The 27,768-nt window shown below is 25.7% G+C and overlaps 1 protein-coding gene across 3 annotated transcripts in view; it reads right to left on the bottom strand.

Annotated features, from left to right (window-relative positions):
- Positions 1 to 973: 973 nt before the first annotated feature.
- The window catches only part of LOC113557172 (potassium voltage-gated channel protein Shal), a 60,111-nt gene continuing 33,316 nt past the window's right edge, over positions 974 to 27,768 (bottom strand). The window contains exons 2-5 of one of the 3 annotated variants that reach the window (XM_026962522.1): positions 19,136 to 19,298; positions 16,715 to 16,903; positions 8,780 to 8,932; positions 974 to 4,643 (exon numbers count right to left, since the gene is read on the bottom strand). In XM_026962522.1, the coding sequence (XP_026818323.1) occupies positions 4,191 to 4,643; positions 8,780 to 8,932; positions 16,715 to 16,903; positions 19,136 to 19,298 (958 nt within the window). In that variant the 3' untranslated portion in view covers positions 974 to 4,190. The remainder of the gene's footprint in view (positions 4,644 to 8,779; positions 8,933 to 16,714; positions 16,904 to 19,135; positions 19,299 to 27,768) is intronic. The other 2 variants (XR_003405576.1, XM_026962523.1) reach the window with 2 other exon arrangements.

Here is a 27,768-nt window from a genome sequence, read left to right as displayed (position 1 = left end):
AATTGTAAAACTAATAGCTTCTTTGCTCCTGCTCAGGATCTATAATAAAGATAATTGATGGTTTGTATTAAATCGACGTTGAATTTTTTACACGGTCGTAATAATTTAATTTATAAATAAAGTAATAAAAAAATAATAATCATAATATATTTACAAAATATGGACAGCCTAGTAATGTAACAGAAATATAATATAACTGGTGCCCACTGCCCATAGTCCTTGGCGAGAACAGGTGTTACATGGGATAAGTAAAGTAAATTAAAATATGCGCATCGAGGGCAATGTGCCAATAAACCACATTGTTTTGGAATTTGTCCCAATTTTTAATTCTAGTCGATAACATTTCTTGGGTCGTATATAAAAAATATAAAAGGGTTCTAAATCGATTTTTGTATATCCAAAGAGCACTTTCAAAACTTGATAATAATACATAGATTCATAGATATAAGTCTATTGTTTATAAATATAATTTTTCTTACAATATACCATTACTGAAAGAACATACCTATCGTTTTAAGTTAATATATACTCCAATCCTAAATTTTGTTAGATCATCAGTAAATTCATGCATGCCCATATAATAAATAATTTCTCTGCACATTAAAAACGATATAGACTACATACTTAATTCTAAAATATAATATAATTACGTTTGGACAAATACATTTTATAATAAGTTTTATTTAGTTTAGATTAGCTGTTATGATTTAAAAGTCAACAAATATTTAAGAAAAATATATCACTACATATTCAACACGTGTTAAGGTCTTAATAAAAATTAAAAATTATAAAAGTGATCAGTTATATTTTAGATAATGTAGGAATTTTGCTGTCACGTAAAAGCAATGGTTTTACTATAAATTATATTTATATTTAATAAAAGATCGAACATGTAAGTTAGTAAATAAAACATAAGCTGATTGTCCATTGGCTTAATAATTTTAATTACCTATGTAAGTATCTAGTGATTAATATTTTTTAATTGAAAATAATTTTAAAATTTGCAGAAATCAATCATAAGTTACAAAAAACTATAGAAGTATCTACTAATTAATTTTAAAAATGTGCTTTTTTGAAAAACATCGATTTAGAACCACATAACAATAGACCCACGATTAAATGTAACAGATTGTAACAAAAAATATTCAAAGTTTATGTATTACCTATATAATTTTGACTGTTAATAAATCTAGGTCCTTTGAAAATTAAAATCAGACGTTTTGGTGTCGCTCGTTTCTTCACAACTCACGTTTTATGTACCTCACACTTAATATTGGCCGGAAATAACCTTAACAAAACCCACTATGACTTAGAGACTAGCTTTTTAAATAACACTCGACAGAAAATTATTATTATTTACTCTTTACACGTTGCATAATATTATGACGGGGACTTAAGTGGTTTATCATTATGCTTATTGAACTGCGAATATTATACCTTTGCCTATACGTATCTATTATATGTTACAAAACAACAGTCAAAGGTGTCTACACCTTTTGAATATATATGATAAGATTCTGAAAATTTAATCTATGGGTAGAGGAGAGCATCTATCTAAAAGACTTATATCGCTATAAGGAGTGCGAAGGACTGATTTAAAATTTTAAATGGTGGAACGAAAAGACAAATTAAATCGCTTTGATATAATATACTGCAATCATACTGTCGAGGCGTAGAGTCTGAGGCTGACAAAAATAAATTTATTTTTAAATATTTCGAGTTATGTAACTGAAAAATATGAACACATCTGATTGAGTTAACAAATTCGAATTTTTTGTATGGACCAATAATCTATTGCGTTATTGTTTATTTTTAAATTTAATTTTTTTTTCACAAAATAATCGAACGAGAAGAGAATGCGATACGCCGTAGGTATCTAAACTGATTAGCATATATCTACTGGTTGAATAATGGAATTTAATAACTATACGGTGGATACATTTTGAATTTGAGATATAATAATTAACAGTGTGCGTTGTTTAAATACGTTGTAATAGTTTTTATTTTATAATTTTTAACAAGAATCATAGCTATTACCGTTTCGATCATCTGTTTGAATATGAAAATGAAATCATCGATATTTCTCCCGATTAATGTTTGAAAAAACTGTTTTGTCGTGACATAATAATTAGTGGGTAGGTATATGTTTTTGAATAGGCCCTAATAACGATTAAATATGTAATGATGAGGAGCAGCCCCGTCGACGGGTTTCAGCTGTTACTTGACGCATTATTATTTCAAACCCCGCATTATTAGTGCAAATCCCACTAGGACTTTGCTCGATTAAAATTGCATGCACACAGGGCGGACGGATATTGTTGATGTGACCGGGACTAAGTTCGACTAGATATGTGCACGTGCACATAATAATAATTGTTTATATAAATATATGTGTATCATACGTGTTAGACGTATTCATTATTCGGTTCGTACACAAGCCGTATTATTATAATTACTGCGTTGTTCTATAAGCAGAAAGGACTGTGTGTATAGCCAGTAGGTATATAATATGCTCGATAGAGGAGTGACGTGGGAGGGGGGGGGAGAGTGGAGTAGCGGGTTTGTTCCGGGTGACGGAATGAACGACTTGACGCGACAAACCGTTGTTCGTCTGCGTGGGTGTTGAATGTTGACTGGATAGAATTTATGACGAGCGTAGGTAGCTACAGGTAGTCACTAGGTACACAAAAAAGGCTATGGTGTCACACAATTTGTTTTTCATGATAAAGTAATATTAGCATAGATAATTATATTTCGACCATTATACGGGAAGGAAAACAGATAAAATGTAAAGCTCCCATGGTTTTTTTTTAAAAGCATTTTTAAAATGCTACGCGAGTCGTGTACCTACCTACGCATAAGCGCCAAGGCGTATTATCATCATCATTTTAGTAGTCGTCGTCGTCGTCATGCAGATAATCGTAACGACGTAAGTATCGTACCAACGTGTGTGTGTATTTGAAAAATTGTCAAGAGGACGCTACACCCAAATATGTTGTCTCCGATTGTGTGTATTGTTATAGCTTTAATATTAAAGCTAATCGACCTAATAATATCAAAGTCAAGAATATTATCTGTGCTTAAGTTTGTTCGAAATTTTAATTCAATTCATGAGCGTAACTAGTCCTTTAAGTTCGGGGGAGCTAAATTCCTAAAAATGTTTTATAGCAAATTTTTTTTTAATTTGATTATTATTTATTGTTTCTATTTGTGTTTACAACTGATTTGAATGATTATTCATTTATATGAAACATTATATTTTGTTATGTTGTAGGCAAAAATAAATTTAATACTAGTACGTTTATATGCACATACATTTATCCAAAATTTCTGGGGGGGGGGGCTTGGGTGGCCTTCAGTTCAGGGCTAGTCACGCCTATGATTCAATTCACTCCATTACTCTAGTATTAAAGCCAACAACACGAAATCGGTTCAACTCGACTCGAGATTTTTATTTAATATTTATCATATTTTTGTAGGACCGCGACCGCGGACATGTTGCGAGTATATAGCGTCCTCTTAATAAACGGCATACTATTTTTGAATTCCGAACGGAATGATACGTTTGTCGGCATTGGATACGATGACGTGATCGGACACCCCGTTCTCAATCACCCCGTCAAACGTCTGAAAACGGTGTCTACACCTTAAAAACAGCGGTTGACGTTTATTTTCGCGGCGGCGACGGGGTCGACTAACTGGTTAGGTATACATATTATCATATATTTATATGGGTACACCAAAACTGCAGTTTATGTGAAACGCGCACACCCTCGACGGGACTGCAGGCCGGACTAATGACTCGAGGGGGGGGGGCACGCGCCTATTATAATACACTTAGGGTTAGCCGGGTAAATAAAATACCTATGTATAATATAATACACACACACATACATATATATATATATAATATTAACAAAACGACGATAACGATATTAATAATGGCGATTGTCATTATTAATATTATCACGTGGCCGTAAAACGTACTATATTATTAAAACGATACACGATACGGTAAAACGACAGAACAACTGTACGCGACGAGACGAACGAACGGGAAACGACGCGCGCATATCTGCAGCGAAAAACGAAATGGAACAGTTAATAATAATAATAATAATAATAATAATAATAATAATACGTAACAATGAAATAATATTACAACGTAGTGGTTCGGAGTCGGACGGCGGCTAGAGGAACGTGATGCGCACTTGCGGCTTGTCGTTGTTGGAGGACAGCGACGGGGACGGCGGGTACGAGGCCGACCCGTAGTCCATCTCCGAGTTCGGATAGGACGTGGGCAGGTTGACGACGACGGACGACGTGCTCGAGTTGGGGTTGTTGCAGCCGTGCACGGACACCACGGAAGTGGAACCGCCGGCCGGCCCGCTGCTGCTGCCGGCCACCGCCGTGGTCGCGGCCGCCGAAGCGGACGCCGAGGACGGCGAACCCGCGGCCGACGACTTGTGGCCCGCGGACGCGGACGGCATGTCGCAGCTGTTGTAGTCGAGCGAGTTGCTCGACTTGCCGCCGCCGGGCGCCGCCGCCGCGGACGTGTGACGCTGCTTCATCTGCACCTCGATCAGCTCCTCCTCGTTGATGGGCTCGCCTATCGAGTCCGGCGAGCTCTCTCGCTTGTGCTTCTGAAACATCAATACGCGATCCGACCGTGTTAAATACCACATATTATTATGTCATTATACCTATATAACACGATGATGATGCGCGCGGACGGTCGAGGCGCGATGACAATAGGTAATATTAACAACAACAACAACAACAACAACAACAACAACGCGTACAAGCGTACAACGTAATTTCATGTACAACAATATGATATAATACCACCGTGGATTTTGTCCGGGTGTCGTGACGTGTGTATATGTATAAACGTATTTATATTATTACAACGTGCATCTACATAATATATATATATATATAATATAATAATATATTGATCTACCAAACGTATACACAGTAAAATGCTCAAACAATACGTATAATATTATTATTATTATCTACACACGTTAGTGATTAACGTGTAACGGCATCAACCAGTGCCGTATCCAGGGGGGGGGGATTTTGGGCTTGAGCCCACCCCGAAATCTTTTATTTTAAATAGTATGTGTGTTTTTAAATTATTTCCTATTTTCCTATAGAGTTAAGTGTGAATGTTTAAGCCCCCCTCCCCCCAAAAAAAAAAACCAATTCCTGGGTACGGCACTGGTATTAACGGTCATCGTATAGTAGTGTCGTGTCTGTGCTACGTGAATTACCGGACATCAGAGATATTCGATGTCGTGACGGTATATTTATATTATGATATATTATAACTCGACGTCGCCGAGAAGCCGCCGCCGACGACGGTGGCGGTGACGCGTCTTATCTTTTAAATGCGTTTGTGTGCGCACAATATTCGCCATTAAATTGTATTCCGGTTCAGACGCTTGCGGATAATAGCTAGTGGTATACCGGGCGATTCTTTTGTCGAACGGCACACATTATTATTTCGAAATCTATTGAAGCTTTTGAAAATGTCTCTTTAATCTCACATCATCACGATTTCCAGTCAACAATATAATATGCTTTTTTTTTTTAATATTTTCTTTTCGTTCTATGTTTTTTTTAGTTTATTACGTTTTTTTTTTTTTTTGAATGACAACATGCATTTTTAATTTCGTATTCGGAAGCGTACAAATTGAAATTCGGAAGAGTAATTTATGAGTTGTAATAAGTAAGTACTTAACGTTTAGGTGGAGCGGAGTGCAGCGATACACGGATACGCTTCGCATAATGTTTGTCTACTACTCCGATCATCTATATATTATACTATTTATCAAAATACTCCAAAAAATGCAGGTTGTCATTTAAAAAAAATTATAACTTAAGAAATATTCTTTGATTTCGACTGGGAATAATGTAGGAAAAATATTTTCAAAATCGTCAATAGATTTTAAAACAACGAGACACGAGTGTTGTTTGATAAAATAATTACCCAGTTAGAAACACATTCATGCATTCACGGTAAAACTATATTATTATTATACATATAGGTACTGTAAATTGCAAACATACGCGTTGTATTATGTACGCTCGAATGAGTTAAAAGAATTTTTTTCGAACGATCATACACTATTCGAATGTCCCGATCAAAATACTAAACAGAAAATAATTTTAATTTTCAAACCAGTACTTATAATTCATTAACAATTTATCACGGAAAAAGAAGCGTGATGGCTTATTCTTCATGCTAATCATGCATATGTTACGATAGTTCAAACTTTTTTTAAATATAAAATGTATCATGTCTATAACAATTCGAGAGTTTGATTTTTTCCGATCGTTACGAACGCTGTATAACACATTAACACTATATAGGTGTAACTGTCCTATAATAATATATCGATTTCAGCCACGAACTTTGGCGGGATCCGTGTTGGTTTTTTGTCGACAATATTGTTGCCAAGTCAAAAGTTAAGATTTCGGCAAGCGTTGCACGTTTATAATAATAATAATAATAATAATATATTATACACAACTCGACGGGTCTGCTAATGCATACCCGTAATTACACCAACACCTGCGCTCCTTTATATAGCAAACACACTACACAGGTATACATATATATTTACGTATACATCTATATTATTCGCTTGTGAACGAGATTCGTATACTCTTATATCATGTCCGTGTTACTGGGCCTCTCCCTGCTTTTGTTTGTGACTTTTTTTTTCGCCGTCGAAAATATTCACTACATTTTTATAACGTATAAGCTAGGTATATATTATTAGAACTTCACAGGGTCTTATATGTCTCGAAGTCACTGCGTACATGACACGACTGGTTGCTTTTTAATCCGTGTTATCCAATGGTACAATTACCTACATGTAGACCAGTGGTGTAAATTATTACTATAACCAAAATACTTTGTTTTTTTTTCAAGGATTAAAAATATTACTTAAACTATGTAATATTCGCGGAAAGCATTTTCTGCGGTACAATACGCATTTTTAATTAGAATAGTTATAGTAATAACCTTTATCATATAAATTAATATGTATGTAGACTATATAATGTAGCTTCATGTTGTACATGTAAATTTCTAAGCATAATATGGAAAACAAAATCAACATATTTTATACATTCTTAGAATGTATAATGTGAAGTAATCAACAGTAGAAAAAATATACTTAATTTACATCGTATGAAAGAGGATTATAATATTTAATATCTACGTAGTGTTTTATGTTAATTTTAAATACCTTTTTATTTATTGTCATAATTACATGCCAGTATTGCAGTAACAAATGTATTAAGTCATAAGTAAGTTAAATTCATAAATAACGTCAGCTATCGCTATTCACTATTCCTGATTTTGTATTTCATTATTGTGGTGCCATAATCATCACTGTACCTACCAATTTATAACAAGTTAATTATTAGTTTACAAAACTTTATGTTTATAGCGTATTCTATACTATAATAAAATTACATTGTTTCTAAAAATTAAAATGGCAAAATGTTTTTTTCTATTTTTAAATAATAGTATTAGGTATAATATTATAACTACTACAACGTCTAAAACTATGATTTTATTTTATTTTTTTAATTGTTTTTATTAGATAAAAAAGTGAATAATTTGGTAATGTTCAAAATATTAATTCAATTCTAATTAAACGTTTATCGATGTCTTACAAAAATAAAATAATTTTTACTACAATGCGACTTCAGGCATTTTTGATTAATACAGTTAGATACAAATATATAAATAATAACTATATATTTTTAATATATATAAGCTATTATTTATTAAGATTTATTTTAAAACATGCAAATAATTTTTTAAAAGTTTAGGAATCTGAATTTTTAAAAATAATTTCTCGAGTAAAAAAAAGTTTAATTATTCAGCTCTACAAAACTTTACTACAATTTATTTAGAAAAAACTACTAATTACAATATTATACTTTAACTACCTATAATTACATATTAAAATCTACGTTATTTGATGTAATTTATTATTAAGTAGGTACCTACCTATTCATAATAACGTATACTGATGGATTTTGTATTGTATTCTATATTATACGATATACATATTGCACTATAAGTGTTTACAAATATACCTACTTGTATATTTATGTTTTATTGACTAGACATTTCAAATACAGTATAATCAAATTTAATTAGAAAGTGTATTGTGCATTGTTGTCTAAACCATAGTTTCCCAAACTTTTCACGGTACGACTTACAAAAATATAAATACTTTTTTCTCAAATAGTAACTTAATATTATACATAATAATAAAATTACAAAAATAATTATTTACTTAATTAAAAAATATATTGTGTATTTTTTTTACTATAGATTTTTTTATTTCAAACATATTGTTATGTTGTACACCCATTACTTTCACGGAAAAATAAAATAAAATTAATTGATATCAATGAATGTATACTGAAATGCCGAAATATAGTGTAACACATTTTTATATAAAAAATCACTTAAGTATTTTTTTCTAAATATTTTATCAACTATTTATAAGAAATTTGAATACTATAATTATTATATTTAAATAAAATATACATGATAATTTTATGTAACCCATAGTAAGTTTAGGAACCTTTGGTTTAAACTAATTCAGTAATTTAAAAATGAATTTTAGTATCAAAAATTAAAACAATTCTACTTTTTTAATAGTGACTATAAATGACTATCGACATTCAAATGAACTTTTTACTAAAGATTTACCTAGTATAAATGAAATAGAAACTATCAAACCTGATACCGTTGATTACAGCATCTTGTACAGCATGAGCTTAAGAAGTTCACCCTGCTTAATGCCGAATGGCTAGGGCTCAGTAGGGGAGACGGTGAGCATGGCCTTTTTGATTGACCGTTATATGGCACTTCGAGCTCCACAAACTCTCTATCCTAACATAAAAAAAAAATTAATTCTAAAAATAATTTCTTATGTGAAAAAAAAAATCGATAACTAAAAGAATAGGTACAATAGAAGAAAAATCGAGTATGAATATTTGTAAGTATGATTAAGCACCTAATTATATCATAGAATTATTAATTAAATGGTTTTATTTTTATTATAATTCGTTAACAAAGAATTTTATTCTCTATAAAAGTTATATTCACTAAGAATATTATTACGCTGCTTTTACAGTTTGGTATTAGGTAGATGGTAGATACATAACAATATTTAAATTGAAGAATTTATATTTCGTAAGTACTTACGAAAAAAAAAATGATTATAAACTCAAATAATGTTTGATGTTTTCTTTTCATATAAAAAATAAAATAAATTGCGAGGGTAAAGGTAAACAATATATAAAACACGATTACGTAGTATATTAGTTTATAGTACATATTATGTACTTAAATTTATTAATACTATAATATTAATGTTTAAAAAACGCATTAATATATTTGTAAATACAAAATGTGTATATTATACGTTTGAAAAAATATTCTATTGTTTTTTAAAAGGAGTGATTAAAATTAAATTTCAAGGTAAATTTATACTAGCTTCTACAGAAAAGCTTATTGTATTAATTGAATCTAAATTTTAGGTGTAAAAGCATTTACAATATTATTGGAATAATATAATACGATAATAATAATATACACAGTTGACAGATAAGTTTAACATACAAGCCACAGTAATAAAAATGTATTTGTAATATTAGTTTTTTTATATTAAGATTTTTCCTCCAGAAGATTGTCCAATCGGTACGTGTTTACTCATTTTTTATTAGAACATCTTATATTATAAGTACTTTTGAGACGTCATCTTGTGAATTCTGTACTGTGTAAATAAATGCGTAATGAAAAAATACTGAAAAATGAATTATAAATGGTAGAAATACGATTTCATCTGATATAAATTTTTTTTTCTTTGTAATTCAAAAATAAATGGTTTTTAAAAATCTTGTAATCGACACGAAATAAATGATTTACTGATAATTCATTAGCAGTAATACAACATTTTTTCAGTTTTAAGATTTCAGGTTTTCAAGTTCTAAAATAGTTAATTTTGGATTTTAAGTCTAAAATCACAAGGTACCTACGACACTAACTTTATTAAAATAATCTAATATATAAATATAAATATATAACTGTATAAGCTCGAAATGTCTTACTTATATTTTATCCAAATTGTTTATATTTATTTTAATTAATATATAACATTTAAATATAGTAAATAATCGATTTAATATACTCGATTTAATTTTATATACTAGATTATGTTCATCCTATCTAGATAAAAATAAAATTTTTATTTATATTTAAATAAATATATGTATACAGTTATTTATTGATAACTATCTATCTTATCTTGATGAGATTTTAGTTGTATATTATTCTCAATACTGGAGTCATTTTGTTCGGTTTTTACTTGTTAATGATAAATTAATCGTTTTCATAGCGTGGGAGATATAACATACTGTGTGTACGTCATTGTTTTTTATGTGTATATTTAAAATCATGTGTGTTAAAACATCTAAAGGTTGAAATCAACAATGTTAAACAAATTTCACACCTTTAAAGGAAACAACCATGACAAACATAAGATATTCATACTGTGATTTTTCAAACATGATAAATATTTTTTTTTTTATATTTTTAGTGGATTGTTGAATGTATTTATTTTACTATGATATGAGTTTTAATTTTTGTGTTCATATATTTGATAAAGTAGTCGATAAAATGCTTTAATTTTAAACTTGAGGGTTTATGATCTATTTTCAACTTTTAAGAGGCTAAAATTAAAAATGTTCAGTTCTTTTTTTAAATAGAGAAAAACAAACAAAAAATTAAAGATAAATGGTAAATTTTATGCTAAACCAGTTTTAGACTAAATTAATTTTTTTATTCTCAAATCAAAAAATTGTAGAAACTTGAAATTTATATCAAGTGTAAATATTAATTATTTTTTATGAATGGCATAATTTTCAAAATATTTTGACTTTTTTTTAACTATTTAAGTTTTTATTTTTTTTACTTGTTAATAAAGAAATGTTTGGTTAATAAATTCGATAGCTTTAATGTTAGAATTTTAACAAATTTTGTTAAAATAATGAAAATTAGCAAATTATTTCATAGTTAGAAATTTATTTTTGATATTTATTTCTAAGATTTGAAAATTTAATACAAGTTTCTTAATAAGTTTTTATACTGTGAACTTATTAAGACATGTTTACAGCGTATGGGTTTACTCAAAATTGAATAACAATAGTTTAATATAGTGTAAATATAATAATTGTATAATAATATATACGTTTTTATTACAGTAGGTAATAGATATATGTGAAAAATAATTTTTCAGCTTTATATAATATTACAATGATTGTAAAAAATGTGTTTGAGTTTAAATATTAAAATTCTTATAGCACCTAACCGAATGTATTATAATATACAATAGAAATATATAGGTAATGTAATATTTGATTTTTTTATGAACAAAAGAAATAGTAAAATGTATGTTTTAGTTAAGAAAATTAAAAAACAGTAGGTATAATTATAAAATGCCATTAAATGCGAGAAGGGGATGGGTAATAAGTAATTAAAATGTATTAAACAAGGTAAAAGTTGGTATTCAAACTTTTTAGAAACAATTTAAAATTAACGAATTTATTGTTGTTAAATTGTTGATACATATATAACTAAAATCGTTCGATTTTCACACACTTAGAAACTAGAAACTTAACATAATTTAATGTCGGCAAGTGTAAACTAAACTATAAAGAAAAAGTATTAAGTGAACAATTTTATTATTTTGATTACGTAGCATATTTGACAACAATAACACAACGAACTGAGTTAAGATCACACAATATCGTAGCCTTTTTTTTTTATAAAACTATAAAAGACGTTACTTTTGTTATCGGTGACTTGTTCCTCAACATGTGTTGAGTGCACTTAATCATTTTTTAAGCTTTTTAATTATAAATCTAAATACTTTTGTTTTTATCTTAATCAAGATCTTAGGTGTCTGAGTATAAATTTATTAACAAAAGATAAAAGATTTGTAATTTTGTAATTGATAAAATTATGAATTCTGAAACATTAAACATCTGTTCAGTTTATGGAATTAACAAAATTGATAGATATCTACGAACTGTGCAAAAAAATCTTATTAATACAATGCATTTTTACAAAAAATGGAATGTAAAACATGAATAAAAACCATTCTAAATGTAAATTTTCAATAACATGCAATTATAGAAAATTAAAATTGACCTGATTTGTGTCCTATTTAAATATTCGTTTTACATAAAATACGTTACTTACGAATAATTATATACAAGGTGTAACAAGACTATTTAATAAATATAGTAATATTTGTAATGGAAGTTTGTCAAATAGTCTTGTTATATCTTATATACAGTATACTGTTAAGTGTTGCTGATATATTAAGTCTAAAGATTGAAAGTTGTTAGATTATTTCACAAACATTAGAAATCAGAAAAACACGGATGGCAAGCCCATAAATTAAATAGCAAAATTAAATATAGCTGTTTATAGCAAGTAAACAAAATTCTTATATGCTATCATGGGGTAAAACTAGTTTTTTTAAAATAAGTATCATAATGTTCTTTTTAAAATATAAATATAAGAATATTTAGATTACTTACATATTATTTGGCTATGAAGTAAATTGTTGCATATCTATGACATGACTATAAACTTTAAATAGGTAATTAGAACAATTAATTGTAATAGTTTATAACATAAAAAATTCAAACATTTTTTTATGGCTAAAATGTCTATATCAACTGATTAATAAATACAAAATTATTTTTTCTGTGATAATTATTTCTGTGTAAGTAAACATACAACAACTATATTAGTTATTATTATTTTTTTTAATAATACATTTGGAAATCAAAAATGCTTGGTTATTTTTGTTTTTGAAAGATACTGGGTAATTTTTGTAATATAAAAATAACTACGAGATTGACTCATAAAGCTAGTAAAGCTATGAATTATGATGTTACAGATGTCAATTTTTTATGAATATATTTTCTCAATATTACCTATTGGCTATTACCTAATTATATTTTAAATTTAAATGGTGATAGCATAGTTAATGCAACAGCGTTAATAATGTTAACTGTTAAGGTTAAAAATTATCCTACTATTCTTAATATTGATACAAAAAACAAAGAGGTGGCATAAAGCATTGTCACAAGGCATATTCCATAACATATAATTTGTTTATTTATGATAGATATACATACTAAAAATTATTTTTAATATTATTTTGTCCTCAATTGATAATCTTTTTTTTTTTTAAAAAAAGTTTGTATTTTGGAAAAAAAATATTAATAAAAACTGCCAAGTATTAATAAATAAATTTTATATAATATTTAGAGTTTAAACTTAAAGAAGAATAAGTATTAGAAAGACGTGGGGTTTTTTTGTAGGTATTTGAAGCAGTAAAAGTTGTTGAAAGTTTCATGTAAGCTCTGTAAATTTAAAATCGACAATTGAAAACAGATGGTACTTACAAAAAAGCATTGTAAAATCTCAGTAGTTTTAGAAAATATTAAGGAAATGTTAGTAAGGCTACGATATTTCTTTATATGAATTTAATATAGAAAAATAAAGGAATTAGATTAATATACACAATTGTTAGTTTTTGTATTTGTTTTTTAATATGACTAGTATTCTAATAATAACGTGTAATTTATATTAAATTAAATACTATAATTTCTATATTGTGTTCTTCTTTTTATTTTTTAATTGTGAAATCTCATTACGAAAGTATTGAGAAATCGGATACAGCTTTTTTTAACAACTATTTTTTAAATAAATATTCATAAAATTTGCAATCACTATAATTTGAATTATTTAAATGTTAACCATAATAATATTAAAATATTTTCAAAACTGTATTGGTAATAATACAATAAAAATGTTAAAAAAATGATAGGGATTATTTTTTTTTAATTTATAGCTTTAAGCTTTATTACAAAAAATAAATATGTAATTATTATAATATTTTTAAATCGAAACAGTATCGTAACAAAGCTTCTCTTAAAAGTTATGTTTCTTATACTAAGATTTAGTATTAGAATTCGAATTTAAAACATACAATTTTATACGTTTTATTACCTATAATATATCTAGTTTATTAACTACAACTTATAAGCACGAGTGAAACGATACAAAGTGCCAATAAACGGCATCTGTATTATTTTCGATGTGCCTTTTTCTTAATTTTTTTTTTTTTTACGTATTATTATTATTTTTAGTTAGGTTTGTTTAATGATATTATTTATTTAGATTTCATACTACACGATTGAAGTATAACAAAGTATAAATAGTTTATAGTTTATATTTTTGTAAAATACCTTGGATAAATATTATTATTTGTGGTAGGTATAACACATGTTAAAACTATAGGTATAGGTACTTAATTTAAAAAAAAACAAACTGATATTCATGGTGATGATGTTAATCATTAATAACGGTTTTTATTCCATAGTATTTATAACCCACACATACTTAAATTTTAGAATCCTAAATAAACATAGCTATAAAATAGCTGGAGCATGGTTTAATATACACGTATACATAAAGTTTAATAAAGTAAAAAGTGGAATAAAAATAGATTTTATTTTTGCATTTTATAAAATTTTTGTTAGACTGAATACAGTAACAAATATACCATTTATGGCTTTGCATATTTTTTTTTTTAATGTTGTAGGCGGGATGTAAGTACCAATACTATCATTATGAATTTGGAAATTGTATTTTTACAACAATTAAATGTGTATGAGAAATATATTATAAAATGTTGTTATTTATTTTGGATAGTATACAAATTATGTAGTGTATCGTAAAAATATATTTTCGTTTTTAAAACTATCTTCGGGGAAATCATATAATTTGTACAGTAGAATGAGCATCTTAAATTATGAAATGAATCATCATTGGTAATTTGAACTTTTATGATTAAAATTTATATCGAAGGAATGAGAGTATCAGATAACAAATATGTATACCAAATCATTAATGAAATTGTTTATTTTTAATGCTTAACCCGCATTGAGAAAATGAGAACTTTTTGTAAATTATACGAAGGATAGATTAATGTCATATAATATATCAATATATCATTAATGGCATGTACGGTTATGCGCTTTAATTATAATTAATTTAGTTATGTTTCTATAGTACAGTATTCATGAATACTAAGTCCTGAAAGATATTATCTACCTACCATAATCCTTAATAAATCTACCATAATAATACTATTATTTCAGGATGCAGTAATTCCTAGTTAATTTCAATCAAATAATATTAATACTTAACATGTTTGTCCATACTATGATTAATTATCTAGAGTATTAAATACAAAAGAATGAGTTAATTAAAAAAAAAAAAATCTTCAGTTATTTAGTAAATTAGTTAAATAGGAACTTAAAGTACCTGTTATGGTACTTAAAAAATATAAAAACATATGGGTTTAGCCGTTTAGGTATTATAATATAAAAGAACTATTTGTAGAATCTTTTCACATACCTATTATATTTTCATGAAAATCATAAAACTCAAAATAAAAACGTTAGGTAATTCAAGAAATTTGATTTTTAAATATTAAATTAGTTGATTATTATAAATATTATTCATTTTTATTTAGATATAATTTTTTTGTATGTTTATAAACATTTTAAATAATTAATAATTGATGTCTTAAAACATTATTTATCTTAATGTATATTTTGAATTTTCTTTGTTGTAAATCATCGTAGGTAATATTAAAGTTTCAAAATAAACTTTGTTGATGAAAACCTTTGTTGTTCCGTATTGTACTTTATCAAAGACAACTATGAACACAGTATAGTTGTGGCTTTATACTCAATGACAATCTATACAACCTATACATCTAAGAACAATGTGCGATAGAGGACAATGTAATTATCTTTTAATTTACTTATTTTTCTTTAATCTTTATAAGCTCTAAGAGTAATTTTCGTTCGGAAATTAATTTTCATTATTTTAACATGACAACTGGTAATTTAATGCATTTATACAGCATAGAAGTCAGAAACAAAGATGAATACATTTTTGAATAAATTAAACTTGAAAATTATACTGTTTTATTACTGAATGACAATCACTAAATGGAATAATTTTTCGGCTTTTGTTTTATAATTGCAAAATATCTAAATAGCATGATTTTTATAATCGAGGTTGTCTGATAACATAAATTTCTAATTAATTATACATATAAATTTATATTTAATACAAAGTTGGAGTTTTTGTTTAAAATAATAGTAATTACGGATGTCATTAGTAAAAATATTTTTTTAATAATACTTGTAGTTAAATCATTAATTTACACTAATGTAACATAAATCTCATAAATTAAGTGGGTATTTATATTTTTAATATTTAAGATTTAAAAATAAATTGAGAATAAGGAAACAAAGAATCAGAAATCACAATCAAGATTTTATTTTAGAAGCTATGTATCTCCTAAGGTTTTCTTTTTAATAATCCATTGCTGTTAGTCTTATATATTAAAAAAAATAATTAAAATGGGTTGACCAATAGATTTATCTAAAAAATATATTTTGTGGTATTTATATAAGACAAACAAACTCATCTGTGTACAGAAAAAATGTAAAAAGAATGAATGAGTGGATATGAAGAGTAAAGGAAAAAATAAACACTATTCAATTTACTTACAGTCGTTTTTTCCAAACATCGAAGTAAATGATGATGCTGCAGTTCAAATATGTCTTCTTCTCTGTAATTTTCATCAAGCTCTAGCCCGGATTCTTGAGCCGCCATCCTGGCTTCAGCCGCTTTTTTTTTGCTTACAAATGCGGCACCCGAAGAGGCCTTTGCTATCCTTATCCTAGCTAGCCGTGCTTTCTGTAAAACATCAAATTAATGTGATTAGTATCACGAAACAAATACAGATAAATCATTTTTTTCGAAAAGCCTAAACATATGATTTTTACATTACTACCATATTACATATTACTTTTGATAGGCTTATTTAGCATAAATAAGATGAAAAAGTGAATAAATTTCATACATTTTAATAGCACTAATTACTTATAGCGTTCACAGTAATTTGTTTAAAGTTAGTTATTTTTTTTACTTTGCTATGTATTATTGTAAATTATAAAACTAATACACAACTTAACAAATTGTACATAACTCATGTCTTAATAATAATATATTCATTATTGTATATACCTAATGTTTTTAGTGTTTAATTATACATAGTATAACTCTATAATTTTTATACTTGAATATGATTGATATGATTTTGTTTAATTAATTATTAATTATTAAAAATTAGAGAATGAGTAACAAATAGTTATTAAGGTTATACACTATGTAGCCGTGGTTATACGTCCTAAAACATTATTCTTTCTAGATAAAACTAAATCATAAGTAAATAAAAGTTTGAAATGAAAACTAAAATCGGAATATTTCTATAGAAAGAATATTTTTAAATTCTGAACGGGGGCGAAAAATAGCTATTGGTTTTAGGTTTTATGTTATTTTTTTATTTAACAATTTTGGATGAGTAAAAATATGTTCAAAAATTGCTCGCGTCATACCATCATATCATTCGATTGAAAGTATATATTTACACTGTATAGAAATTTCCATTTTATTATTTTTATTATTGCGAATCAATCTTATTTTTCGTAACAAAAATGCCATTTTATACTCAAATTTAATAAGGATCTACATACAATTATTTTTTAGATTTAAATAAAATATTATTTGAAAATAAATTTGTTTTCTCCGAAAATGTAATAATATGTAATAATATGTAATATAAAAACATTCGTACTAACTTATTACTTATTTTTTTAATTATCATATGACAACATAAATTTATTGAATAATAAGTGTGTATACACTCTAGTGTATAATTACTACTGGTACTCTTACTGATAATGATATCATATTAATTATTGTTTAATTTAAGTTTGTTTAAACTTCTAAAAAGTATATTTATATATTTAAGATATATTAGAATCAAAGATGAATTTATAATGTTTTGACGCCATACAGAAAACTTATTAGATGCTGTCTCTATTATCTCCACCATTTCTAAACAAAAAGAACTACCACCAATATTATTTGGACAAAAAATTATTGAAAAATAATTTGCAAGAACTTACAAATACTGTACATTTCATAAATACATGTCAATTTTAGGTTATTAGTTGTAAAATAATTTTATTATTTAAGAATTTCCTGAAATAACATGTTGATTTTTTAAATTGTTTTCTATGATTAATTTTCTAGAAGTTATACTATTCGAGTTTATTAACTTATCACTCATTTTAATGATATTCTGTTGTTCAAATAATATTCATACAAATTATCAGATTGTATGAAACTAAGTCCAAACTAATGAGAACATCAGTATAAACCTAAAACATAATAAAACTGAAAATATATTATAGTGATTCTATGATTGATTTTTTATTTCTATTTTAAGATATCGTGCATGTATTGCTGTTAAAGTTATTATAATAATTGTATATTATTTGCAATCATATCAATGGATCTTGATTTTTAAATATAATTACAATATCATAAAAATATATATGTATCTCTTAAATGACGATGGATGATGGTTGAAGGTTGTGAACAGTGATGTTTCCATCGCTAAATCCCTAAAAATTGCTGTTTGAATTGATGTTAACTCCTCTCCTTTGTCTAAATACGTTCCTGATTAGAATTCAATGTTGCAAAATATAAATATCACTATAATATTGTTCTCTTATTACACTACTACATAAAAAGAATATCATTTTAACTTTTTACAATTAACTCCGTAGTTCTATTGTTATGTTTAAAGAATAAAATTTCAATTTTAAAGAATTTAAAAGTATATGTAACTTAAGTCTTTCTAACTTAAAACCAACATTTTAGATAACATCCACTTAAAAGTTTTATTTTATTTGGATGCATTTAATTTTTCATAAACTTTTAAAAAGGATTTTCAATTTAATTTCGTATTTCATCATGAATTATTCATAAAATTATAACTTATAACTGTCAATGAGTAGTAATGATTAAATTTCATATTTATTTAAAATTCAATTTAGGTATATATAAAAAAAAACTTACTCTTTGAGCTTTTCTTTTATCTGCTCGCTGATTTTGATGGTAGATTCGACTGAAATTAGACACGATTACTGGTACAGGTAGTGCGATAACAAGCACTCCACTGAGTGAACACACTCCACCAACAATTTTTCCGGCTATTGTTTCTGGTACCATGTCACCATACCTGTATAAATAAATGTATAATTTTTAATTATAATTTAGAGTGTATATAAATGTATTATCAATAATTAGTTTTAAATCTCTTCTTAAATGTTTTAATGTTTAAACTACAGTATTTTTATGTCTAATATAAATAATTACAACCAATGTGAATATTAAAATATATCCGATTTCTTTAGAACAAATTTAACTCAATAATCTTAAAACTATAGGTAAGTATATCATAATTATGATTAAAAATTACTTAATAATTATATTTAAATAATGGATTTCATGTTAATAGTGATAAATTATGAAATAGTTATACTTAAAATTAATTATAATTTCAACACCCTAATTATATTATAAGTGTAGCAATATATAATTATGTAATAGTATTATGGGATAAAATATTCTGATAAAAGTTCACGGAAAAAGTAAGCTCTTAGAAAAATATTATACTACGTTTAAAGTTTATGAGATTTTAGAATTATGTATTTTCAAGTTTAAAATTAAGTAGGTATTTTAAATAATTTTCAATTAAAAAAAACCCCCCTTTTTTAAGTCAAAATATTTTTAATTATATAAGTGTAGGTAAAAATTGTATAAATAAAATAAAAAATTTAAAAAAAGAAAAGTTTATATAAAATAATTGGTTTTTATTTTTCAATCTTTCATGTATAATATTATATTTATGTTCATACAGACACATTTTATACCTACATTATGTAATACATACATGAGGTACGAGTACATACTTACATACAACATAATAGATATGTATTGTATATAACGTTAAATTAAATAGGTATTTATATTCTTTTATAATTATTTTCAATTACAGACTATATAGATAAGTATAATTTTTTGATTATTTTTATGTCTAAAGTACCTTTTTACAATATAATTTTATTTCTTATTCAACTATTTATTTAAAGAAGATGAAAATTATTTTTAAAAATAAAATAAGAAAGAAAGTTGATGGATTTAGTTACATTATCCTTCGGAATTTTGAGTCTTTTGTATGAATGTGTTTCAAAGTATTATAAGATCATCGATTTGATAATAGTTTATTCTTTTGGAATAAAGTTTATACAATTCGATCTTATCAAGAGTTTATACAGCATAATATACCGCGTATCTTCTCTAGTAGCTTAGTGCACATTTTGTATTTTTATTCATTAAAAGGATTCTTTTATACTGCATGAAGTTATTTTGTATTATATTATATTCACGATATCAGATTAAAAATTACAGTAAATATATTAATGAATCAAAAAATTAAGTGTAAATTTATTAATTAATACGCATATTTCTTTATATAGACTCACCTACATTATTAATCTTTCAATCATTTTCATAACAATATAATACGCAAATATATTTTGGATTGCATTCTTTCATAGCTATGTGTCATTTAATGATTATTCTCATCATTCAACACTCTTTGTTGTGCCTAGTACCTGTACAATTTGATTTTTAAATTATTGTCAATGACGTTGACGAAGTAATTTTTCGGAATATTATATTATTTGTATTATTACACGTGTGCAATCAAACACCAATTGGTAAAGTTAATCAAAATATATATTATTTCTCAATTCTCAATTTAGTATAGATTAACAAAATTCATACACGTTTGATGTGTTGATTATGGTCTAGATTTCAAATACCCACTCACGTTTATTCTTTAGCAAACAGTTTACCATGTTCGGTTAAAATCTGACACTGATATATTAATAAATAATAATACATTACTAAAATAGATACTACCTAAGGGATATAAACGTTGTATGGTTACGACTGCTTAATAGATACCTACAGTTAAAATCATGTAAACTTTAATTAAACAATATTTTGAACATCAACCATTCAACGACGTCATATTAACTAAATCTGAACTGTTTATTTATATGAATACATTGAAGTTAAACATTTTGGTTAAATTACAAACAAGTACCTATATAATAATATGATGATAAAATTGAGTGTAAAATTAATTTTGTATTAATAATGTGTTTATAATTGTTTATATACAATATATTTTAAATAATTTCATTTAAATATAAAAAGAATCAAACAACACAATCTTTTGCGTAGATACTATCGAACAATTGTCTTATTTAACTTTGATATCTACAATGCTTTATTTTAAAATAATGATTAGATACTAATTTGTTTAAAAAAATAAAAATAACAGACATTAAATAAAATGAGATTATTAATATTATTCTTATAGCTATTATAATGATTAGAAATAAATTACTATAATAATTTTCAATATTTCCATAAGTAATTTAAGTAGTTTGAATACAATAGTAGTACGATTTATCTTGTATTGTCTTTATAAAGTCAATTAAAAAAAAAACACATTTATAATTTTAAAGGTGAATTACTTAATTTTTTTTTATTAACACTTGGAAATTATAGTTATTACTATTAATGTATTATTAATATTTTATATTACCACTATTGTTTAATTTACAACAGGAAATACCACAGCTCACAAGGACTAGTTTATGAACTTTTTTTTTATCACTTGTCTTATAATCATATTCAGAAAATTATTGTACAGCTATAAATAAATACAACGAATTATCGTCAATCTAATATCTCTAAATATAATTATTAAATTGAATTTGTTTAAAATAAACAAATTTAAATTTATTTTACTCATTAAATATTGTGAAAGAATGTATAAAGATATATATTAATATATCAAAAGTAGAAAATAATTTAATGAAGTTATGAGTGGAATAAAAAAATAATCGTTCATCCAGGACAACATTCTCTCCTCGTGTTACTAGCCCTTATATAGTCATAGTTATAGGATCAGAGATCAATGATTCTAAATCTTTTTAGGATCACGACCCAAATTTTTCCTTGGAAATCTATCACGACTCACATCGTTTCACTTTTACAGGATCAATAAGTAGTCCTGAAAAATTAAAATTAATTTATTTATACACATATTAACCTATACACTTTATGCTATAAAGTGTATAGGTTTATAATGAATATAATTTTACAACTTTAATAACGAGACGTATATGCCAAGTGTGTGTTTGTTTCCAGCTATAGTTGATAACAGCACCTTATAATTTAGACAGTATAAAATAACATTAATATCTTATAATTTATATTTATGTAATTAAAAAAAATGTTCACGACCCACTAAAAATTGATTTGCAACCCACCAGTAGGTCGCTACGCACAGCTTGAGAAATGCTGGACTAGAATAATATTCTGCGTACGGTCTACTTCTATAATAATGAAATAATATAAATTCTACCAGGCTAGAAAAGTTAGTAAATTGATAATTATTTAGGTACCGTTTAAAGAAAATTACTTAATCAATAAAAAAAAAATGTTAATATTAAGTTTAAAAATATATTTAAAAAAAAAAAATTATCAAGGAATATAACAAGATACAATATTGTGCTTATAAATGAAAACAACATACAAGTTTTCTCGGTAAGACCCACTATTTGTTTTTAAGAAATTAATTAAAGGAAAAAATTGGTTGTGCAATGACATTTTTTTTTTGTCTGTGAAAAAATAATTTGAAAATTATTATTATTTAAAAAATTGGAAATTAATTAAAATCATTATTGGAACCGGTTTTAACTTATGAATATAATAAAAAAATTTAAATTCAAAATAAATCGTGTTATATAATATTATTATATAAAATTATCTAGGCGTTTAAAATTTATGAAAAAAATCGTTAGAAAAATGTTTAATTTTAAAAAATGTATATAACTTAAATATTATTATAGTGTTTGAGTACGATTTAAATATTTTTTAAATTGAATTTGTAGGTAATTGATAGAATTATACCCACGTGTTTAAATAAATTGGTTACTCGACTACGTGAGAAGAAAACATTGTCGTAGGTAGGTTTTGATTTGTTTTTATATTTAAGGGGTGTATACGTCTTATAGTGATTTTTTCTGGTCTTATTAGAAAATTCTTTTTGGATCAGTAAGTAATATCAAAAAAGTATTTTGATAGATAAGTAAGTATAAAAATAACTGTACTTACTGACAAAATACGAAATAACAAAATTGCGGAATTACTGTAAATCTGTTTTAAGCGATGATTTTCTTTCTTTGTTTAACATACGCGCTACATGAGAATTTAAATGTGTTTTCGAGTAATCAAATATTAATGTAGTATCTTCGGCCTATATTGGCTATATCTACTTAATCACGTTATAATAAAACTATTTAGTTTCCAAGTATTGCATATAGTTACAGTTAATAGTAACAGTCAATAAAAAATGTATTTACTTTAATAATAAATTAATATAGTATGAACAAACTAATTAAGGTATGTTAGAAGTTAGTGAGTTACTAACACCAAACTTAATTTCAAAATATAATTTAATTAGTTAGAATGCAGTTCTGTCTATTTCTACGAAATATTATATTTAATGGAGTAAAATAATAATTAACAACTTAATTAATAACCGTTCATTATCTTAAAATTTAAGCTTTTCGTAAGTACAAGGAAAATAAATAAGTTATCATTACTTGCCTTTTAAGTTTTGTACTAATATTTTAAATTAAAATAATTAAAGACATAGTTCTTTTCGTGGAATTATTGTATTTTCAATAGGAAACAAATTTCAATTTAATAAATGTAGATTTTAAAATGGAATTTGGTCAGATCGTAACTAAAATTAATTTGATTGGAAATGTGTTGAATAGCCTTATATATGGGTTATAGTAATACCAAATATAATTGTATATAAAAATAAATTAAATTCAGGTATCATAAATATGGAAGGTCACAATTTGGGCGTGTTTCATTACGAGGATATGATGCCGACTAGTCCGACTATCTATTTTAGACACGAATAAAATAAAGGGTGTTGACCATTATGAGTCGACCAACTATGTCTTCACTTTTTAGCAATGAAAATATATTTTTATTTTTTGTGATGTGTGTAAAATCATTGTAATTCGTTTAATTTACCACTTAATAGATAAATAATTGTCATGAAAAAATGTTTTTATTTTTTAATTTTGATTGAAAGCTCATGAAATGCGTTTGTTGGAAATGAAAGTTCGTTTATGAAAGAAAAAAATATGTAAAAAGGATATCGGAGTTATTCACTCCTGTCTTTTTATCCCACATACGTATAGTTTATTGATGTTTCAATAAATACAACAACAAAAGTACCTATCTAAATAAGAAATTACATTTTCCTATTTAAAATAAAGTTAATTTTATTATTATTATTATTAAAATAAAGAGATTGTGCTAAATAATGGAATTATTATTACCGATGAATTATTATAACTTATAACTGTACACGAAAGTATTAGATAGGTATTAATATTATACTAGTAATAAAAACATTTTTGTTTTTAAAAATAATCTTAGGTTTTGGGATAGTTAAGTTAGAATTTATGAAAAAGTACACATATTATATTGTAGTTGAAATATAAAATGTTTACATGAATATAGTTCAGTTAGGTACGTAGATTTTAGTATTGAATCCAATCATTTTATATGGGTATATTTGAATTTTTAAATATTAAAAGTAAAAATAAGAATTGCCCATTTTTAATATGCAGGTCAGACACAACCAATAGCTTATTTTAATAAGTACTTCTGCAAAAATGTTTTGTCAAATCTATTAAAACATATTTTTAGATTCATAATTCATATTGGAGCAATGAATGTATAATAATTAATATATTAATTTCACCTTTTGGGCAGTAAAAGTGCTTGGATTTTAAATTGCGAGGGTAGTTTCTGTTAGAAAATTGGATCAAGTTGATACTTTGTAGGAGGACGGGGGTTAAAAGTAAATCTTAATCAAGATAAAACGGAAATTTTTGTATAATACCAGTAGGTATTCAAAAAAGTTGATTTTATTTTTTTGTTATAACTCAAAAATGAATAACCTATTTGCACTAAGTTGTTATATTATAATTTTCTATAAATATTTAAATTTTCAAAATATTTATAATCCTTTTGAGTTATTTATAGACAATACAACTTTTAAATATTTTTATATCTATAAATGATAAAAAGATTATTTACTTCGTCGAAATTCATGAAAATTTAATACAAGATCTCATATACATGTAAAAAAATACATAGATAATTTTTTTATGCAATTAAAGTTTTAATTTTTAGATAATTCATAAAAATTTAAAAAAATGTACAAACTATAAGTATTTTGTAATAAAACATATATAGCTAATGTTTAAAAATTTAATATGAAGTTCCTCATAAGTAGTTAATACTAAAATAACAAAATTAAAAAAGAAAATATAAGCATTAATTTTTTTATGGACATTTTGAGTTAATAATTGAATGAAGTTAAATATTTAAACTATGAATAACGATATTCATTATTTTGTTATATTTCAAAAGTATTATTATTCGCGGGGACATATACATTTTACACATATAATCATGTAATAATATAATCAATCTACTGTCATATTAATATTAAAATTAATTACTTTAATAGAAATATTAAAAAAAAAACATATCACGACATTTACTTAGTTGGGTTGGTTTATTATTTTATAATATTTTCACATTATTGATATTATTCTATAAGTTATAATTAATAAATAATTACGAATCAATATAACAATGTACTTACTACTTATTAAATATTAATTTTTTCTATAATTGTAATATATAAGCGCTAAGTATTTTATCTCTTTTATAAAAACGATAAAAATTGTATTCATTATGTGATTTTTCCGTGTATCACAAGTTAACAGTGATTCTAAGAACCATAATGTATAATCACAGCACTATTTTACAGGGGTATTTTTAAAGTTTAAGTGTGATTTTCTCCCTTTACAAAATCATAGTAATTCTAAAATTTCAACCTCACATAAACCTTTTTTTAAATTATTCAAAAAATAATTGTTTCAAGTTATAAAATAACATGGATTGATAAAATAAAAGATTTATTAATATCAGTTATTTTATTTATTAATATATAATATGTTTCAAATTTAATATTATAAATTAATTTTAAATTATTTACACATGTTTTCTTACTTTTCTAATAAAAGGTACATATTTTACAAAACGATTGTGAATTAATAAACAATATAAGCAGTCACATCTGTAAGGGATTCAATTTTTAATTGAACATCTATTGATGAAGGCATGAAGCTGTAGCTGAATCATTCTGTTTTGAAGTACAAATGACTAAAACTAGAGAATTTGATAGAAAAGTTGAAGGACTTAATATCGGGTTCCGAATTCTTTTGCATAGTACGATTCTTGAAACGATGTATACAAACAAATACCATGCATATAAATACTTATATTGCGTTTAATTACAATATTGAACACCTACATATTCATTTTAAATTAACGTAATCACATATTTCATATTATTATCATTAAATATGAGAATACAACTATTATCAATTATGTAAATTATAATGTTTACTATTTAATATTATTTAAAATATTTTAAAATATTAAAAAAATATTAGCAAGGCAAATAAATTTATACAATATTAATAGTAATATAATATAGTGTAACCTAAACACTGCAGAAAAAGCTAATGATTTATATAAATGGCTGTTAAATGACTGATGAATTTGTGGTTCATCGCCAAAAATGTATACCTATAATAGTAGAAAATTATTATTTAATAAGCGAATTTAATCTTTGAACATTGTAGTCATAAATCAATCAATATACCTAATTAATAGTGTAGTAGTATTTATCTAAACGTTCCAACTGTTTAGAGACGTATAATTAGATTTATTTAAAAATAACTTAACGAAATGTTGAAGTGTTTTGACGTTTACATTTTAGGGTGTACGTGCAGGTATACTGTATAGATACTGTATAGTGTAAATATTACCTATAGGTTATAGCCACTCTGAAAAGTTTCAATACACGCTGCAAAATGTATATAATGTTTGTAAGCGTATTATTCAGCGATATGCAGGTGAAGATGACGTGTTCGAATATGTAGTTGTGTACTTGTATCCGTACGTTTGTGACGTAAAACTCGGGTCTCGTGGTAAAACGAATGGTATAGGTACGTAGGACGTGCTGCTCGTCGGTGGTATAATGCGCATCAGCAAGGTAGGTAAAATAATTGAATACGTGAAAACACACACACACGTACGCATACAACACAAACACACAACACACACACACACATATATATATATATATATTATCTGTCAGCCGTGCGCGTGTTCTTGGTGATTTTCCAATTTAAAGTTAACGAGGTAATGGCGCGGATGTTTAATAAACTAAATACATATATAAGCTGAGGTATAGGCATGTGTATGTGTATCTGTACATTATGTAGAACTGGGTTGGAATTCTAACACGAAAAACAATATTGGGGTGTATGCATAAAACTCGATATACGAGGTGATTCAATATAAGCATTGCCCACATCGTTTTTTGTTTTTAATAAATCAGCTATTGGAAAATCTGATTTTTGAAATTTTTCATAGGTATTTTAATATTCTTGAGA

This window comes from Rhopalosiphum maidis, chromosome 3, assembly GCF_003676215.2.
Source record: "Rhopalosiphum maidis isolate BTI-1 chromosome 3, ASM367621v3, whole genome shotgun sequence".
Taxonomy (NCBI): Eukaryota; Metazoa; Arthropoda; class Insecta; order Hemiptera; family Aphididae; genus Rhopalosiphum; species Rhopalosiphum maidis.
The sequence above is the reverse complement of the archived record's forward strand: the minus strand, read 5'-3'. Positions and strand labels throughout refer to the sequence as shown.